Below are 20,874 nucleotides of genomic sequence, written 5' to 3'. Positions count from 1 at the left end.
AGTCTTCTTCAATACAGCATGATGTTGGTTTTGTAAATGTTGGTCAATACAGCCACAATAAAATAAACAATGAAGCAGGGTACGCTTTAGGGTGTGGATATCTTGTGATTGAAAAGTCGCTACTTCTGGCGCACTGTGTTTATCACACTGTGTGTTTACAATTCATGAAAGTTAATTGTAACAATTTGGTTGCTTAACATGTCTTGTTCAGCATTCAGTTGTACTAAAAGACACTCTAGGAGGAATGACAGAGGCTTGCTAACCTAGCTAATCAGTGCCCATCTCCCTAGTTCTACATGCTTGTCCAAATATGGTCAGTTGTGGTTCCAAAAAAAACAAGATGGCAACAGCCAGAATGCCAGCCTTAAGGCTTTATAACAGTAGTCCACAAACAAATGGGTGACATCATGGCAACTACTTCCACTTGTTTTATACAGCCTATGATGTGCACACATGAATTGCAAAATCCTCTGTAAAATCCAACAGCTATGCAAAAAACCACAATGTTTTTTTTCTTCAGTGAATTTCTGCACCAATGCAATGCAAGTGCAGTCCACCAGCTGGCTCAGGAGCCTTAGGTTTGAATAAATGAGGCTGTTTTATAAAAACAATATAGATTAATGCTGGATTGTGCAATGTTTCACTGCTCTAATGTTTACCACTAAATCTTAATGCTCGCTAACTGCCAGGTGATGTAGCCCTCAATAGCAGCACTTCTGATTAGAGACTATTCCTGCAAGGCACCGCTGCACACATTACGGAACAAACAAAAAAACATATTAATTAACTGATACTCACATTTTGCAGGGAGATCATAGCCGCAGGTGATCTTGGCTTTGCCGGTTTCGCAACCATTTAGTGAGTGGCACTCATCATACAGACAGGACCCCGCCGCTTTGTGTATGCAGCCATCCACTGAAACACAAACAGACATACAGAGGTAAGGCCTACCTGAGGGGGAAAAGCATGCACATGACAGATCTCAAACTAGCTGGGCTAATTAGCAGTTTGTGTGTTTTGTCATGTCAAAACAAAAAGTGTTTACAGGAACAGGCACAAGAACACGCTGGAAATTATGTTCATGTGTTCCTGAATCTCTACATTCTCAAACGATCTCCTTAGCTCTGCGTCTCCTCTCTGCCGGGTCTGCCATAGTGCACGCTGCCTGTTGCTGGTAAATATTGACAAGCTTAGGAATGAAATTAGCTGGGCTAGGATCTAATAACGCCTCCACACACAGTGAAAATGAGACTGTTCTTCCTATAATCCCTCTCCGCTGTCAGCAGCCATATACAGTCAGATCATTAACTGTAGTTTTCTGCCTTGTGGTGGGAATCTTATATCTGCCCTGTTCTCCTTGGCGAGCCTGTTATGATGTTGATCTGTGCTCTGATTCTGTCACGCTCCCCTGTTGATGTGTGTGTCCTGGTTCCACGGAGACCCCGGGTCCCCCCGCCCCCCTAAGGTTTTAATTTTACCGGGTTAAGGCCGCGATACACTTGATTGATGGCACGTCTTACACGAGAAGGCAGAGAGATAGAAATCCACATTATCCGTCTCTGAAAGCCTGACATCCCTCCAAGAGCATGTTATCAATCACTCTGAAACATCATAAAATCCTCCTCAAGTTGTCCTGTAAAAATCCTCACAAGCCATTAGAGGATAACAGAGCCAGAAGGAGGAACAGTAGCAGTTGGAAAAACAGGCGCGTCTTTTCTTAAGTTTCTTTGTGAAGACTTGGTCGATGGAGAGAACAAGAGTCTCACATTGGCTTTATCCATCAAAGCTTAAACGGTTGAGAGTTAAGATAGCCTAAAGGATAGCCACTGTTTACATATTCTGAACTGATGATGAAAAAAAGAACAGAGGAAGAGATTAAAAAAATCTGAATTTTTGTTCCTGATAAAAGAAAAAATGTGGCTGTAATCACCATCTTCATCTCTAATGTAATAATTATTCACGTACGGCACTGGGGGAAAAAAAGCTGTGGAAAAAAAGGCCTGAACATTAGTTATACACTATCTTCAAAAATGTACTTTGCTTCACATCGTCAACACAGACAAAAGGTCTTTTGATGAGGGATGGTCCTTTTCTGAGCTCCTTTCAATTTCTCAGGGATGAGTCAACGACAACAGCTGGGCGGAAGATTTTCCAGCTCTATCAATCATCTTTAATGGACTGAGGGACAGGCAGCTGACAGAGACGAATCCTGATGGCTTTTCGAAAAAGTAACATGAGTCTGACAGTGATGTGGATACGAGGAGGGATCGCTCTGGTGACAATGAAAGCTACTTAACACAACACAGAGCGGATGTAGCGCCGGCTGTAGGCTTGGCATTTTTATAATATTCACTGTGCAAACAAGATTGTCCATGATCATCAGCCACACTTATTTGCATCATAATTGCTTCTTAACATCTTGCAAACATGAATTGCTAAATGCACAGGCTCAATTGAAAGCTCCGGGACTGTAAGCATGCTTCTTATTCATATACACATAAAGTCTCTCCTGCCATATAAGAAAACACTGCCTTTTTGAAAATGTGTTTTGCTACAGCATTAAATAAATATGTTTAAAGCCGCTAAATGAGTTAACCTGATGTTGCATCTGCATCGCAGCACTGACAGGCCAGTCAATATTTCCTAATGTCTTCATTCCTACTGGCAGCCTTCACATTCACTATTTGTCCATTGAGCTGAATTGATCAAGTTTTCCTCAGGCTTCAATGTTATTAAAGTTTTATGATCCTTCACATGAAGTTCTAATATGGAAGAAATGTTCCAATTATCTTTTAAGATCTTTAATACTTAATTATTACTTTCTTTTCTTGCTTTCATATATAGTCATAATATATATCTATATATGTTATTTGCATTAAGAAGCATTTTCAGTTCCTTTTTGTGCTCCTGGATATATCATCTCAAAGCAACTTTTCCTTTCCAGTGTAATATAGAACATAAAGAAGAGTCCCAAGGCGCTAAGAGAAAGTTCACATAAGGGCTATGATGAAGTCATAAACCTGTTCTGTGGTTTGAGCAGTTTTGAAACATTTTGCAGGGTATCTTGGTGCAGCTTCTTTTAATGACTATATTGGACATCTTGTATTTATTCTACAATATTTTATCCACTAATGGAAGCAAACAAGGTCAGAAATGAAAAAGGGACACTAAAGGTTGCACATTATGTGGAAACTTTTACTTTCAAGTGTTAATTGCTCAGAGATGCTCAGTCATTTGCATTGGCCAATTTAGACTCATTGACCCATGAGGTTCAGTCTTTGAAGCGATCATTCAGGTCATCCTTATTGATATATCTGACATTATTTTCTCGATTAATTGTTTGGTCTTTCCAATTTTTCCAAGTCTTGTTTTGTCAGTTCAAAAGTCAAAGATATTCAGTCTAATAGAGAAAGAAAACTTAATTTTCAGTCGTTTTTTTTTCATAATTGCTGTAGCTCTAACGCAAACATACATATATAGAGAGACTAAATTTGCTGCAGCATATTGGCCAATGCAAAGACAATTTAAGAAGTAGGATTAAATGTATTTATTGTTTTATTTATTTATCATAATGTAAGTAAGTGGGCTGTTGTTACAACCTGAAATAAGTCAGGAGACCATTTTAGCTGGAAAATATCCTCCCAGCATAGGAGTAAAGGAATCTACGATTTTTTTTTTCATGGTCATATAAGGCCAGCCAGGTTAGGAAAATTTAATAATACCCTCCTTCAGCTTGCAGTGTTCCCGCAGGAGTCCATCCTCCCCAGACACTTCCTCTCATCACTACCAGGCATGGCTGATCTCTTACCTCTGAGCACCTTGGGAACCCAGCGAGCAAAAGCATTCGGGGTTCTGTGTTTCATCTCAGTAGCTGAAGAGAAAGATTGTAGATAATAGTTTCAGCTTCCATTTCGCCGCTCCTCCTGTTCATGGTTGCATAAGCTATAGTGAGTGTGAAACTCTTTTTTTTCTGTTGCTACTGAGTGTGTCACTGTGCATGTAGTGTCAGCGAGTTCCTACAAGCCTGGAAATCTGTTCACAGTGCCTGTAAATAGGGAAGAAGATGCTGAACTGATCTGGCTGATTACCAGAGTCTTGGATGCTACTGCTACAGATTTAATTTACCTGCTTCACGGAATAGGTAGAGTGACGCAGATGCATGCTGGGTAATATGTGTGTGTGTAGAGAAAGAGAGGGGAAGGAGACGCATAGAGACAGGGAGAGGTTTCAAAATGTTTAAATTCAATTATGTGGGTTTTGAGGCAAACCAAAACTTGATTGTGAATACATTTTCCGTGTTCATTATTTAGGCAACTAAAAGCAGATCTGAGGTTCAGTAAGTGGAGATATGACCCACATGCAATTTGGCCATCAATTTATTTTCTCATTTAAGTGGGATTTCAGCATTATTCCCAGAAGATTTCCACATTATGGATGCCTGCAACATTACAAAGGCAGCCTCAGATTCTCATTAACAAAGACTGGCATTTACATTCACTTCACAGAGCAGGACATGTCAGCTCAGTCTCAATGAAACGCCAAGCCTTCCACAATTATAAACACTTGCGTAATTTGCACATTTTGATTACAAGTTTCATAGTTTCATATTCTTAATTATCCGGCAAATCTTATTCAACTGAAATTTTCCTCAGAGTTAGCAAATGTAATGTCTTGTTATCAATCATATGCATTTGGGTAGTTTCAATAGGACTCTTGAAATAGGCCATTATGTCTGTGTCCCTATTCTATTATACTTAGACGCAATAAAAAAAATCACAGTGCACTCATCCTGATGATGCACCTGCAGCACAGCATTGAAAGGTGATCAAAGCAACCTCTCTCTCCAGTCTGAATCACATGTCAAGCATAAGCCCTAAAATGAACATGTGCTCGGCAATGTGATGCACAATCAGCTGTGCCCGGTGCTATATTTCAACTCATGTTAAGACTTCTTTATGGAGGACATTTCATTTAACAGGCTTAATATTCAGGCGGTAGCATCTGCTTCTGTCCACCCCACTCCTGGGCTCCCTCAGCCCCCGTTGAAAAATATAACAGTTAATACCTCATCTATCTCTCCTTGCAGGCTGCCACTGCTTTAGGCTGGGCCTATGTGGGACAAAACATTTATTCATCTTCTCTGAGTGCCTTGCTCAGAGAAAGCTTCCCCGAGCAGCCACTCCAGCAAGTCCACACAGCTAATGAAGATAACTTTGAGCGGTGGCTGGACGGCATCCCTCTGAACTCATAATGGGAACAAGGAGAGAGCAAGAGACAGAGGGAGAGCCATATTGAGAGAGACAAAGGAGACGAGAGTGTGTGCGTGTCAGTGCGTGTGTCAGTCTAGAGCAGTTTGAATTAGTTACTCAGCTGTAACCTTGGCTCCTGCCATTGTTGGAGACACCTCTGCCTCGTCCTCTCAAGGCTCCGTTCCCACATGCATTAGGGGACTCAGCAAAGCTCTGCTTACTCTCCCGGGGCTTCTCCCAGGCAGCCCGAAAAACCAAGGGCTTTCAATCGCTCCCTCAGACACAATGAATACCTGCTCTGCTCTCATTACAATACCCTGCTTTTCAGAAATAGTGTCAGCTGCAATTTTCTCTCCTAATTATTTTCCGCTCCTTTGAGGGTTAGGTTCAGGACTGGAGCCAGAGGAGGCGGCACGGGGTGGGCAGGAGGGAGGGGGGCTGAGCTGGATTCTACCTGGCAGGATATGGAGTAGTCTGAATATCTGTCCATAATCTAGCAGAGGGGAATAGATGGTCATTCATATGGAGGTAGACCTAAACTTCAACCTCTTGTCCTTTTTGCAGTTACATGCTGATCCACTGAGACCTCAAATGCCAATACTTCTCGTGGGCAGGTCGGAAGATAGGAAGGAAAACTTTTTATCAGTACTCTCTCACACCGGGAGTTGCAGTTTCCGCACAAAACCAAACATGTTCCTGAAACTATTAAGCCATATATTGCCTCTCACCTATTTTTTTTTAGTATCCATGGCAACAACATATTTCCTCTCTCCTCACAGCACTTTTTTTTCAGAGCTGTACTCCGATCAAAGCCCCTCCACAATTCCACCTCTGTGATTTACGACACACATTTTCTACTCAACTAATTTCACTGAAGGAGATAATGACATGGATTAGTTGCTAATCAAGTGCCAATCAGAGATCTGGCTGAACTAAATGTCAGGTGGAATATGTTCAAGCCATTGTGGTTACTCCCTCGTGATTCTGGATTATGTGTCCTAATCATGGCAATTTTGGATGCAACAGGAGCCAGAGCTCCCTCTCTACTGTAACCAAGTTCCCAGGAAAGGGATAATAATCTCCATTTTACCTATAATACCCAAGTAAACAGGGGATTTGGGCTAATAGAATGCCAGGCAGATAGTCACAGATGTTACTCTCCAAAGTGACATAAAATACCTCAGGCTTACATGACTCACAATTCCCCTGACAACGCTATGTAAGCAGGAACCAGAAAAAAAAAATATGACACAACAATCACAGGTTCCACTACGACGCAGTGGAAACCCTGTTGTTATTATTGTTACAGTTCAACCCAAGTTGACAAATGTGTCAGTTAAGATTGGAAGCACTTTCTATGATAGGGCATAAAGAAACCTAGTGGGTTGCAGTCATAACTATTATAATATACTGTGGGTCCCAGTCTGAGGCCTGTTTGAATACACAGATAAGCACCAAGACATTACTGAGGTGCCCTTTAGCAAGGCGCTTCATTTTTAGTTGCTCAACATCATTGTAAACCTCGGTAGAGGATTCTGCTGAACACCTCCCAGCTGTGAATGTCTAAATTTATGAGTGACAAGCAGGTCCCAGATGAAGAAAGAATTAGTGTGCTTAAAATTCATGATTAATAGAGAAATACAGAACTATTTAATGACTGAAAAATCTACTCTCAAAGGGAATTTTAATAAGCTATAATTGCACCGCAAGCAATGTAAAACATTATTGTTTTGTTCAGTGAACACATGCAAATGTCACAAAACAGTTAACAATGTATAATAATGTATCAACATGAGTTTTAATGGCTTTAATTCTATGTCATAACCATAGGTCATAACCTGCTCTTTCCCACTGTTTCTATCAATACCTGTTATTTAATATCATAGAAATATTAGACTAACATGGCCAGGACTATTTTACAACAGAGCTTCTGGCAACATTCATAGCACCTTTCCACCCCCTGCTGACACTGTAATTCTTGGATCGTGTGTTAGTCAGAATTTATTTCCGTGTACCATAACACATATGCACTTCTGTTAGTTTCCAATAATTGAAAAAAAATAGTTGTGCTAATGTTTCCATGGTACCCAAATAACCTTTCTACTTTGCATTTTATGCCAAATGTAGCTCTGTTGATCACGCTGAGACTAAGCCAGCAAGTGTTTAGCTGACTGCAGACAGATTTAGCGAAGAAATTAATTATTTTACTATTTAAAACAAGTGTGGCTCAAAATACTGATTCATGAGTTGGATTTGTGGAGCAGGCGCTTAAGATAGACATGTTAGGAGGAGCACACACTCTTCACAATGTTGTTCCCAGGGCCGTAAAGGAATGCCAGGTTAAGTTACCACAGCTCATGTGACACTGTTGTTGGAAACCAGGAGTCGGACAGCTGCGGACAGCTCGGTGCCAAACCCCAGCCGTGCTCAACTCTCTGGGACAATAGTGACGGCCCTGGTCCTTACATTTAAACAAGTTGTTTGGTTTGTTGTTGCAGCATTCTCCATCTGAAGTATCGGAGTCACTCTGTCTTCAAGAACCTGAAGCACACCGTCTGCATTCTTCACATAATGTTGGTACTGCTTATTCTGCTTAACAGCAACTCCAGTGTCTGGTAACACTTTATTTGGACAGTCCTGTGCTGCAGCTTCCAAATAAATGCTTAAACTTTTTTCCCCTAGCGCGGCTAATAAACTTGACCCCATTTTAAAACATTAATCCAACCCTAAAATGAGACCAGACATTGACTATTTAGGGACCCAAGTTTCACTTTAAACTGCACAGATCCCTTAGTGACAAATTGTACTGAGTTGATAGGACATGGAGTATCAACAAAGGATTATCCAAATTAGGTGTGACAAGCTGCCCAGTGTGGTTTCCAGGTCTCTTTTGTAGTTTGCATGCCTTAGCTATAATGATTTGTATTTTTCTCAACACAGGGAAACTGTACAGACACAAATGGACATGCATGCATGATGTTCTCAACGTCAAATTAAGCTGTATTGCTCACAGCTGGTCCCAACTATTTAGCAATATACTTTAGGCATTCACAAGGGGGCCCCCAGAAAAAAGATTTGTTTTTAATCAGACAACTTCAAAAAAAGTAGCAAACTTCTAAATACTTCCTTAAGAAAAACGGACAACATTGTGAGCCATTATTGCAAGGTAAAAAAGAAAGACAAAACAATGATTTCATTTTTTTTTAAATGACAGATGGAGGACATTTAATAGAATGGTATAATTATTTTTAATATTGCATCTATATATGTAATATGTTATGTTATGTCACCGCAAATTATTTTATTGAGATGTTCCTCAAAAAGAAATCCTGCTGAAAAGCACACATGTATTTAAACCCTAATATATGAAAGGTCACTGAAATAATAAGCATTTATCATTTATAGAAAAAAGAATTTGAATAAAATAAGAATGAACTACTTGCTTATAGTTTTCCAAACTGGTGCTCCAAACTTACTGCTAATATTCTCTTTTGGCTCCAATTTAAATGTTTACTTTAAAGCTTTGCCCTTAAATTGGAGAAATGTATGTTAACATTTCATTTAAGCAGTGATGTGTTTGTCTCTTTCTCATTAGTAATTGTACACACTACTGACTTTGACAAAACGTAAGACAATATTGATAGTTATTTGTAATAAATGTATATTATTTACCATGTGATTGCCTTGTTTATCATAACATGCTGGTCATGTCATACCCTTTCTACATTTAGACATCTAACACATGCATACAGGGGAGATTCAGCCCTTTCCCATGACAACATAACACTGAAAAAAATGCATCAAACTTTAACCAGATAGTGCACAAGGCCCTGAGAAGGACCAGTCATAGTGTTATGGAGTAGAGGGTAAATATTATTGTATTTACAGTATTTAAAGACTTTGTTGCTGCTTATAAGTTGCAGATTAGACATTACATATGTGTATAATATGTGTGCTAAAACTAATATTTACACTACACAAATTGGTCCAATGCCATGGATGTCAATACATTACAATGAAGGGAGCCCCCCCAGTCAAAATCCTGCTTAGGGCCTCCAAATGTCTATGGGGCCGGTCCTGGAATTGCTTCTGTAGTGAATTGACTGTCTCAGTATCTGTGGACATGCAGGTGTCCAGCTAAAGGGTAGGAGCATATCAGCAAGGTATCACTGTAAGAAACGCCTTTCAGGATACCATTTCTGTCATTTGGAAACACTTTTAGCATCATATCACTGAGTGTGATCACAGCTGTTCACTCGATGGCATCCTGCCCGATAGAAATCCAACATTTGCGTCTCCTACGACTTTATCTCGGTTTCAGAACCTTCTTTCCTTCCTGGGTGTGTGGGGCCCAAATAATCACAGATAAACACAAACCATCCTCTTACAGCCTCCTCTCACTGCTTCAATATCACACTCATTTTTCACCTTTGACTCCTCATCCAGTCTCTTATACGAACAAGCACTCTGTCAATGTGGCTATTATCGCCTCGTCTCCTAGGTTAGATTACCTTTGGTACCCCACCTTTACTATTTCTTTCACGAGAGAGAGAGAGTGAAGGAAAGTGTCAGTAGACAGAATGGTATGAGAGACTCTCAGATCTCTCTCTTCCAGCAAAACCAATCAGAAGTGCAATATGTGTCTGTGTGTGTTTTTGTTTTGCTTGCAGAGTAACCTTAGTCATAAGCTCCTGTAAATGTGGCTTCAAACCATAATGTAAATTAAAAAAACAAACCAATTCTCAATATGGTCTTTCATGTTATAATTGTCTGTGAGTTAAATTGTATATAAAATGAAACACATTTCCATTGGTTCTCTGGGTTCCTAGAAGGAATCAAAGCATTTCTGTACAACTTGAAACATTATTAACAAGAACAACATGACATGCAGTTAATTCCTCGCTGTAAGGGATTCTGACATCAAAGAGCTCTCATAGCGGGGGTTTACAAGAGCTGTACATCTCTGGTACAAAGGTAGTCAACATGTAACCCGCAAACCACCAGGAAGCATCTCCTATCAATAGGCACGCCACCTATCTCAGTGGGTGAGAAGCAAATCAGCTGCAGCATGAAATATGCTTTTTCTTAATTTTAAAGTAAAATCCCACTGCTGACCAGTAAGGGCTTCCCATGGGTTACATCAAGAGTCAGAACCAGATGTGAATTATTGATTAAATACATCGTGCTTTTACTTGACATTACTGGAGACCTACTACTTCTATCCCTACTGCCTCACGGAGTCTTTCATGTTTTCAGTGTGAATTAGCATTATATTAATGATAGCAAGATGTATCGGTCTGACACATCTTTTTGTTCCTTTACAGCTGGCTCTGTTTGGAATCAATAGAACGCACACATACACACACATTTTCATCCAGACATAATTAAATGTCGCCTCCTGAAGAAATTGCCCTCTTTGAGAAGTTAGGCTAATAAGGGACACACTAATGTTGAGAAAACACGGCTAGAAAACACAACCCCCAGAGCGAACCTGGCCAATTTCATCATAAATTACTTCCCTGCACAAAGTTCATCTTTGAGTCACCCGAGAGAGCCTGCTGCATGATGGTAAAGGATGGCGTTTCTAAGAACAAACTGGCTAGAGGTGAAAGCTTGAACAGAAGCACTTTGTTCGTTGCATACGCTGCTCTATGAAACAACAACAGCAGACAGGACGAGACAAATGCATGTAATTATTGAGCAATCTGAATAGCAAGCTTTAAGGCTGCAGAGGAGAGAAAGCGAGCATGGCCGCTGCATCAGACTCTTGGATCTTCAGGCCAAACTCTCTGGCAAAGTCTGTAATTGCGAAAATGAAGAAAGATGGAGCAATTCAATGAAAGGCCACTGGTCTCTGGATTAAAATGCATGAACAGCTGTTGCTATTATACATGGTTCTTTGGGTCTGCTGGTGCACGCCGCTTCTTCAGCAAAGCCTACAGCCATGTACAATGCATTAACATTTGCAAAGTAGCACATGAAGCATATCAAAACCACAGAGAGCTATGGAATTAAAAGGTCATCGTAGTTTTGTATTTCTTGATCATTAAGCTTATTCTACCTGTGAAAACAGAGGACTATGATAATGTGACAGGCTAGAGGACTGGGGACATCGTGGTCTATATCAGGAACAGGGACTTCAGACATTTCTGTTGTGATTCTAATAATGTTAATCGAAAAGCTATAAGCATTATGGCAAAAGTAGAAACCTTTTTTCAACAATGCTATTTGCTCTTGACTTGTTGGCACTGAAACTAAGTTCAACAACTTGTTCCTTTATCATAAATGTGTGTAAAATACATACATATGCCCTTTAAAACACATATTAGTATGCATGTCTTAGTAATTCTCCACAGCATGTATCAGTAAAATCAGAACTCTTGAGACTTAGGTATGTGTGTATTTTGAGGAACAGACTTTGCGTCTACTGCACATTTGAGTAAGATATTGATATGCTGACAACGCACTGACCACTTCATTCAGCTATGACAGTCTGACCATATCAGCTGTGGTCAGTCTGACCAGTTTGACTACACCTGAAACATATATGTTTCATCTTTATGACATGTTGACTATGTATGTACAATGTTCAGCAACCTGCATAGGTGTCCAGTCTCTGTCACAATTCATTCATCTTCTGTAAGCATGGCAGAGATGAGTCCGGCGTCGGATGGAATAAATGCTCATTTAACAAACACTTCTCCACTTGTTCTCTTCCTCTATCAAACAACAAAATGCATACTATCAATATGCAAAGTCTACCATATATAAATCTAACACAGGGGACATAGGAATAGCTAAAACTAACAAGCGTGATACAATACAACGCAGCTCTCACACTGAATGTTTTCAGTATATATACCTTTATATTTTTAGATTTACCAGGGCTGATGTCAAGAAAGAACGTATGGTGAGTTATTATTAACTGGTACCAAAGTCGAGGCCATTTCTCAAAGCATATGTTCTTTATTAATGTTTACATGCAGTTTCCATTCACTGTAGGCTATTATCATATGAAATGCATTTGTATAGCTCTTATCTCGTCTCTCAGTCACCTAGGGAACACTCAAAGAGCTTTTACAAGCCGATATTTAGCCTTTCACTGCCATATTCATACACTGGAGGTGCCACACACAGTCACACGGTTTGGGGTTCTCTTGCCCAACGGCATGTAGACACTGATCAAGCCACCAACCTTTGGATAAGCTGACAACAGAACCACAGCCCCACTCTCACTTATTGCTGCTGCTTTGGCCCAATTTTCCAAAACTGTACTTCTGACTGCATTTATTGAATTTCTAAACTGATGAGATACCTGCAGCTCAAGAGTATATTTTTTACAAGAAACAGCAAAGTCAGGCCGATATACGTGTCTGTGATAAGAGCTTATACCAGAGCTATCTTAATTTGAGAAGGGTGCAATTTGGTAACTTGTTTCTGCAAAACTTAAATACCTCAGTAATATGAAAATAATATATACTAGGTATAAGATGGAGACATTATGAGATAATGCATATTAATGTATTAAAAGGTGTTTTTAGTCCCTTTGTGTAGCAGACAATACATCCTTTCATGTACTGCCAGCTTAAAGGTACTAAATAATACATGCAATGTGTTCCTCAATGGCAATTTAACATTAAGGCATGCTTACACTAAACTGTGGACTACTGTGTTCTCTGCCTACCTTTTTATATTTATTTAGCCGTTTCATGTAACTATCTAGCTTTAAAGTTCTTTCATCTGCATAGCCAGTGGGGAGAGAAGCCGGATTTGAAGATGGGCAAAAGTTCAGTTAAATTAATGTCTTTCAGCATAAACATCAATGTGATATCTGCCTGAAAAAAGGAAGAAGCCAGAAAGAATTAAGGTTAAGCCGCAAAATCAATACAATCATTGGTAAGTGTTTTTCTTTTCTTTCAAAAGAGATTACCAGAGAGTTCTTTAGATGATTATCCATTTTCCATTATAGTGAAACTGTAAACAAGATGATTAAAATGAGTGAGAATTGAATGAAATCACAGAAAACTGCTGCTGGGTACAAAATTAATATTTGTCTTTTATAGTTCTCAAGTAAGGTTATTTAAGGGGTGAGTGGATTTTATGATCTCTACAGATTAAAATGTTGACTTCAGAAGCATGAAAGTCTAAAATGAATGTCTTAAAGTTTAATTTCTAACCATATTAAGTTCTTAAGAGTTACTCAACAATTATACTGATTGCTTCTGTATCAAAAACAAATACAGAATTATGGAGATTCCCTTAACTGCAGCCTATAATTCAGGGTAAACAAAACACTTGTCAAAAAAGCCCCAGTGTGCCTCGCTGCTAAAAAAAATCATTACCCTTCTGTAACTCAAAGTAAGCAAACAAAGAGGAACAGGCCACTGGGGCCAAAGCTTGCAAGAGCCAGCGTGGAATCCTCTCCAGTGATTTATCTGACGGGCCCTGACAACTTTCTTGCAGAATCCCAAAGTGTGCTATCTACTAATTGAGCCTGTGTCAGCGCAGGGGAGATTAAGCGTCCGCAGCTGCCCACTGAAACGTCTTCCCCAGGCCCAGCTGTGAGACACAAATCAAAGGCCCCGGCACTGAGACGAACCGGCACAACACTGAGCCCACCTCCGCTCAAACACAAAGCTCAGCACTAACGTCCTGCCGTGATTAATTGTTTGGCAAATATCTCCGGTATAATGTCTGATCATGACTGCTAACCAAATCTGATAAATTGTGACACTTAACTGATGATTCAGATTTATTCTAATGAGCTGGGAGATAGAAGAGAATATTTGCTTTGCTTCAAAGATCTACAACAACCGCTGCTGCAGTAGTTCAACTCTGTTCCCCTATGGGTCAAACAATGCATCAGCGCTTGGCACGCTATTCATTGACTTGACTTATAAACATGCCTATGATTTGCCTCTTGACTGCCTGTCCTTCATAAATGATCTTGCTGTGCTTTTCTCCCTAGGCTTGGTTGCAGTAAAAAGCCTCTACGAGACCTCTGGGCTGGCTCTCAGCTCTCCACGTCCTCAGTTAAAGGCCCGCCGTCCTCCCACTGCCTCTACTTGTAAAAGCCCTGTGTGGTCTCAGTGCTTAACTAGTGGCCATGGCCTGGCTCCACCTTGTGAGGTTCCATGCTGCAGAGCCAAGGATTAACAGAAATGGGTCTTTTATAATTATACCGTCATGATTCCAGGCCTTTCCTGCTGGTCCTTTTAATTAAGTAGATAATTTGTCTCTGGGGAAGACCAGCATTAACATACTTACCGGCTATTTCAGAAGCGGACTTTTCCTCAAAGATCTTCTTCATCAAAACTATTATGTTGGTATGAATTAATACGTGGAATGACATGGCAGCATGACAAATGATAGGCACAAACATTCACAGGTAGAGGAATGTTAATGTGACCATTGAAGCGTTTTCTTCGCCCCACCCCCAAACGCAGTGACGACTGTAAAGCTGTCCCATCTCTGAAGGATGGAGGTAGGTCTTGGAGGGTAATAGGGTCTTCTGTCACTCATAAGTTTGTGAGTGACAGTGACAAGTCAAATAACGAGGGGGATGCCTTGTCACTCTCCCATTCAACCATTACACTGAAGGGACCTATCTGTGCTTCCTGGTGGACAGTCACGCACCCGCGCAGCACCCACCTTGCTCTGGGGAGGTTTTATAATTCAAACGGAACACTATAATGGCCTCCGCCGTGACAGCATTCAGATAGCTGCTTGTTCACAGCTTGGCTTACTGCCCATTCATTTTAACCCCCCCCCCCCTCCTACAAACGCATCGCGGCATTTTTTTAAAGACATATATCAGGAAGAACAGAAGCAGCAGTGTGTATGGTCATTTGGAGACAAAAGAAATTCTCCCGGCCAAACATTTTTAAAAAATAAAATAAAAATGGCATGATGAGTCGACAAGTACAAATACCATCAATCTGCAGAAAGGCTAAAATAATAAAACACGTGTCAAAACTTTATAGTTTTGGGATCACAGATGAGTTATTGCTGCATTTCAACATCACACACTTTGCTGAAAAAGTACTATCATGGGCCAATTTGTGTATCACAAACCGGCAGAGCTAGATATCAGTTATTGAGGCTATGATGGAAGCCATTGACCTTCCACAGATGATATGTGGACTTACAATACAGTGCACTGTCACCTCTCAGAATATTAGTTATCAATCCTGACTTTAAATCTCTCAGGTCAGCATATATGTCATCTAAGCAGTGGAGCAGCAGTGATGGATGTTAAAAGAATAGCGGGCTACATTCTTTGTTTTGGAGCTTATCTGATGATTTCCTTACAGCCTCTTAAGCAGGTTATGATCCATTTTCACGTCTTATACTAAGACAGGATATATTAAATCCATTTACGGCATAATTGCTGATGCCATTAAAGAAGAGATTAAGATATTATTAAAATCTGATTATTTTGCATATCGAGGCTGACTGTACTTCAAAAATAAGACACACACAAGGAAAAAGAGGGGGAACTGAAAACGCTGATGAGTTGCTTTACCTTAGTGGGTAGAAAAGAGTTGTTACATTGCATTTCTTTACTTTTGCAGTAAAGTTTATAATTCTATAGGCCATATGTTAGCCTGAAGAGATGCCAGAGTAAAGAGGTTTGTGGTCAGTGTTGTGTAATCCATCCAGAAGCAAGAATTCTGCCAGAAAAAAAGGACGGCCAATGCAGTTGCTCAGTGTATGTCTGTTGGGTGAAAGATGGGTTTGGCACTATCTAGATTTGGCATTGAAAAATAAAATCTGCATCCAAATGCACGGTTTGGCCAAGGATCAACTTGTGATCATCACTGTGCATTACCATCTGAGCATTTGCATTTGCTGCTGTGGCAATGTGATCTGATGCCAAAATCTGGCTTGGTCATGCTTAGCTAAAACTCAAGCAAGTAGGTGGAAGAGGAGGAACTTATTGACTTTAACAACAAGTGGTAAAAACAATCATTACTTCCACTTTTCATAGCAGGAAACAAACTCGCAATAACAAGAACTTGAGGGAGAAAATAGTGTAGGATTTTATAAATATACAGTAGCTGAGTTGATGGCAAACTTCATCATGAGTCATGGTATTTTTTGCCTTGTGCATCATATGTTCTGCACAAAGACAAACACATTGCACAAGACTGAATGTACAGCTGGCAGGTATTCTTGTGCAATGCAAACTAGACAATCTGGTAGCCATCTAGCTGAGTTAATCATTTTCAGATCTTTACACCTTGCAGTAACATTTACTTTAGAAGATATCATAAAGCATGTAAAGGTTATATCTTATTATGAAATCGTGGCAGTGTTTAATCTTTAATGCAACTTTAAGCGTCAAATGTGCAACAGGCAATATGTACTGCTTTGGTATGTCAACTCTTGTTTTTGTTTTACACAGTTTCCGCCCAGTGAAAACCATGCATCTGCTCCTTAATGTGAAGGCAATAAGCCTTTCCAGTGCAGTCTTGGCATTCAGAATTATAACTGGGAATTTAGTCAACAGGGAGAGGGGCAAACACAGATCTGGCCGGCAGAGAGACCTGGCACAGCCTTGGCAAACACCAATCAGACTGGAAGTGCCAGTGCTGCTCACTGACAGAGACCAGAGGTTTGGCTCCTTTCTCTCTTTCTGGGGATGCTAGTGTGAATTCTCTCATAAAATTGCAAAGTATTCAAAGGAAACTGTTGTTCAGACATAATAAGGACTTGCAAGATGACACCTTGGACTGAAAGGTCAGTTACCCTTGAGATTATGGGTCATATTTTTACAATTGACCATATAAAGGAAAGCAAAACTGTAATATAGTTGGGCTCAAGTGATTTTTTTTTCCTCCGTACTTGTTTTTTGGCTCACCATGACTAAAAATAGTCGGCGAGTGCAGCTAAGGGGAGTGTTACTACAAATCAGGCAGAATGGAGGCAAGTTCCCTGCTTTCAAAGGGAATGACAGTATGTCATTTTGATCAGCCAAAATGCTGCAAAGCACTACAACACCAAGTGATCTTTAATTCCTACCTTTCTTTTGACCATCCTGCAGGTAAACCTGTAATCACAACATTACCACACCCAAATAAACTTGTGCTATGAGATTCTGCCACTGCCTGCATTTGCATTTGGATGCACACAAAATGGCCTTGTGAGTCAATCACGGGGTGTTCGCCAGCTTTGCGCAAACACAACACATCATATGGAAATGCATGCAAGAGATATCTCACAATAGGCCATAGGACATACAACATGAACAAACCATACAAACCCTATCCAGAGAAATAATCCAGCGATTCCTGGATGGGCACAATTTTATATAAACTTTGATCCACTGCAAGGACATTAAAGGTGGAACTGCTTCCACACATCATGTGCTGTCTTTGTCTCACTCAATTCAACGTGGCACTGACTCCAGAGATGTCAGCTGTAAAGTTAATTAGTCAGTGTGAACGGGAGCCCAACAATAGCACTTTGCAGGAGCACCAGAATGCTGATATTAAGCTTCTCTGCTGTCATGTTAGGACTTGCCTTCTGGTAATCACAACCCGTTCAAGCCAATGTGCATACCAAAGCAAGACACTTCGGCCGGCTTTAGCCCGTGAAATTAGACAGAAAATAAACCTCAATTTTACACAGTTATGGCTCGAAATTGGTGCCGTTTATGTTACTCGGAGCAATTTCCCATATTCATATGGTGATATTTCAAAAATATTTATTCTGTAAAAGGAGAGCAGAAGACAGAAACAAAAAAACTCACATAAAAAGCAAGAGAAACTACAGTCATCACAAAACAGTGATATAGTAAGGGAACTCATGAAGTAAAAACTGGCCTTTTAGCTGAAAGTGCTATATTGAAACATGCAAAAAGAGAGTTTTAACATCTCTGGAGTTAACCTCTTATCAAAACATTTGTTCCTGTTGTTTTCTTGCTTATCTAATCTGCACATGCATTCATACATTAGGTTACTTACCACTGCCTGATGTATGGGCACATTTATGCTGCTGAAAACACGACGAGCACAATTAAATCTTGGCTCACAAAACGACACCCACCGGGGGTCATTACAAGCGACCATCTTTCCATAGTGCTACTTTTATGAGCACTTTACCACAGGTAAACAGCGCAGCAGGCCGTGCAGTCAGAACAGCCAGACTTGGAATCAGTTAAACACATCTGAAGTGAGTGGGTTGTTCTGGCATCAAATCAGATGTCAAAGTCAGAATCATATATATGACGCATGCATACTGTATGCTCAACAGTATAGCTTGCAGACATATACTGTGTTCTCCACAGCAGATGAAGAGCAGTTCTGCTGCATATGCATACTTAAAAAGATTAATGTCTGTCACAAAAGTTTTGCAAAAAAAAACAAGCATTAACCCCCCAGATAATTAATCTGATAATACGTCACCCCCATTACTGATATGAAAAGAGTAAACCCAGAAGTACTCATAATATGAAATGTTTTTTAATGATATCAAGAGCCTCCGAGACATCTAAGAAATGTAACAGGTGCCATGTTCAATAAGGATCCTTATTCACTGGCCTTAATTTAAGTGCTGTGACCATCAGATATGTCTGAGGTTTTGCTATTCTTGTTTGTAATCGGCTTTAGATATTCCTGTAAGGAGAAGAGGGAAAAAAAGCTTAAAAAAATAACATGTAAAAATAACCCTGTCAACGTCACTACTCAGAGATGACATGCTTTACTTAAGTGCTCAAAAATGCAAATACAGCTTTTGAAATGTCACCATGTTTTCCTGTCTAACATTTCTTTTGTAGTTTAACTATTTTTTTTCTTTCACTCATAAAACACAATGCGGCCTTGGCAGTTTTTATTATCCATACTAGTAAAATGTCTATTGGAGCTGCAGGAAAAAATCTATATACCAATACATCCAAACTTTGTTTCTAAATTTTATTGCTTTTAAATTCTTATATTGATGTATTTTACTGTGGTAAAACAAGGGCAGATGTTTTTTTATGTTATCCAGACTGTATCTCTTATAGAGAGCAATCCTCAGCAGTATTTTCAGAGCAAGTGATGTCAAAAGCTTCATATAAATTGTGTAATTACATTTCTTTGAGTTAAGTGCAGTGGAAAACAGTAACACAAGAATGCCTGTGACATAGTCCACTGCCCCAAGGCAGTTTTATATCAGACGACAGATGACACAATGTGGAACTGTTCTGCTAGTAACTGTTTAATATGTATACAAGAAGAAAAATGTCTAGAAAGCAAAAAACCATACGATTTCTGTTGTTATTCTTTTACTGTAGATCCAAACATGCATTCCCCATAGAAACATCTCTACCTGCCCTCTGCACTGCTCCTCTGCTGCCCTCTTCCATCCCTTTGACCTAACTCAGTGCAATGAGTGCATCAACTTTCAGCTCTGTAACACCACAGCCACTCAGCCAAAAAAGTCTGCCAAATACATATATTTATCACAACAAATGAATAATATTTCTGTTTTCCTCTCCAACACTCAAGAACTTACTGTGTAGTTTGTTGTGTGTACAGTGTTGTTTTATCTAACTTTGTTCTTGTTTAAATGTCTTGACCTAATTATGTAAGCTGATCTTGTGTAATAACAGAAAGAAAAGAGTGAAAAATGATTTTTCTAAATGTTACTTTTATAATTTGTAGTATGTCAACAACAGATTATGACAAATGTTAATGCAATTTGGCTTTTGGCTTTGTATTTGCGAGGAAAACTCAGCAAATACAGCAAAATGGTTACTGTTGACAGGAAAAGTCACATCAACAAACGTCACTGGCAGCAGTCAGCAGTCCATTTAGCAGTGAGATGCCGTGACTGATGTACTCCTGCCTCACATATGTGTCTGGTGGTCAGGTGTACTGGCACTCCCATATTAATGAAAGGGTGAGCAACATACTGGGCCTCTCGCCAGGGATTATGCTGGGTTTAAGACAGCGACAGCCTGGAAAGCTAGCCAGGTCCTCTCCAAGTCTATGCAATCTGCAATGCAAATCAATCACCAGTGTGTGGCCGGCGCAGCAGCACTGCAGAACAGCCTGACTGTGAGCAGTCAGTGCTGAAATGATCTCTTTTTTCCTGAGTAGCCATCCCTCTCTGTCAGGTGCCATGGCTATCTCTTCGCCATCATTCTAATTAGACGGGGATCCCTGGAGCACGCAGTGTGATGAAAGACAGGAAAACCAATACATATACCAGTTCATTTCATCAGACAAAATGAGGAAGTTGTAAGCCATGACTTCTTTTAAGTTAGTTTTTTGTTTCAGCTGAAATAATCAATGCTGAATATAAAACAGACTGCACAGAGCCAATATAGCTAAAGGTAGTACATTTTTCAAACATTTAATGATAACCATATATACTGGGATGGAGTGAGGTTTGGTGATCATTTTTTGCAACAAACACAGGTCTTTTTTTGTTTACAGGTACAAATTATGGAAGCACTTTATTTGATAATATCTGATTTATTTTGCTGTCAATATACAGTACTAGGATTAGGCTAATCAGCTTTTAAGAGGTAGTTAGTAACAAACAACTAGCTAAATAAATATATATCCCTTGTTGTGATTTAGGGAGATTATTTGTCATTTTATTTTACTAATTTAATTGCCTACCTCTAAGAATG

General features: G+C 39.8%; 1 protein-coding gene across 4 annotated transcripts in view; it reads right to left on the bottom strand.

The window, feature by feature from the left end:
• macrod2 (mono-ADP ribosylhydrolase 2) overlaps positions 1-20,874 on the bottom strand; it is a 428,964-nt gene that overhangs the window by 254,566 nt on the left and 153,524 nt on the right. For all 4 annotated transcript variants that reach the window (XM_059358761.1, XM_059358760.1, XM_059358764.1 and 1 more), the window contains exon 5: positions 799-915. In XM_059358761.1, coding sequence (XP_059214744.1) covers positions 799-915 — 117 coding nt within the window. The remainder of the gene's footprint in view (positions 1-798; positions 916-20,874) is intronic.

Source organism: Centropristis striata, chromosome 20, assembly GCF_030273125.1.
Source record: "Centropristis striata isolate RG_2023a ecotype Rhode Island chromosome 20, C.striata_1.0, whole genome shotgun sequence".
NCBI lineage: Eukaryota > Metazoa > Chordata > Actinopteri > Perciformes > Serranidae > Centropristis > Centropristis striata.
Note: the sequence above shows the minus strand (reverse complement) of the source record. Positions and strands in the feature narration are given on the sequence as shown.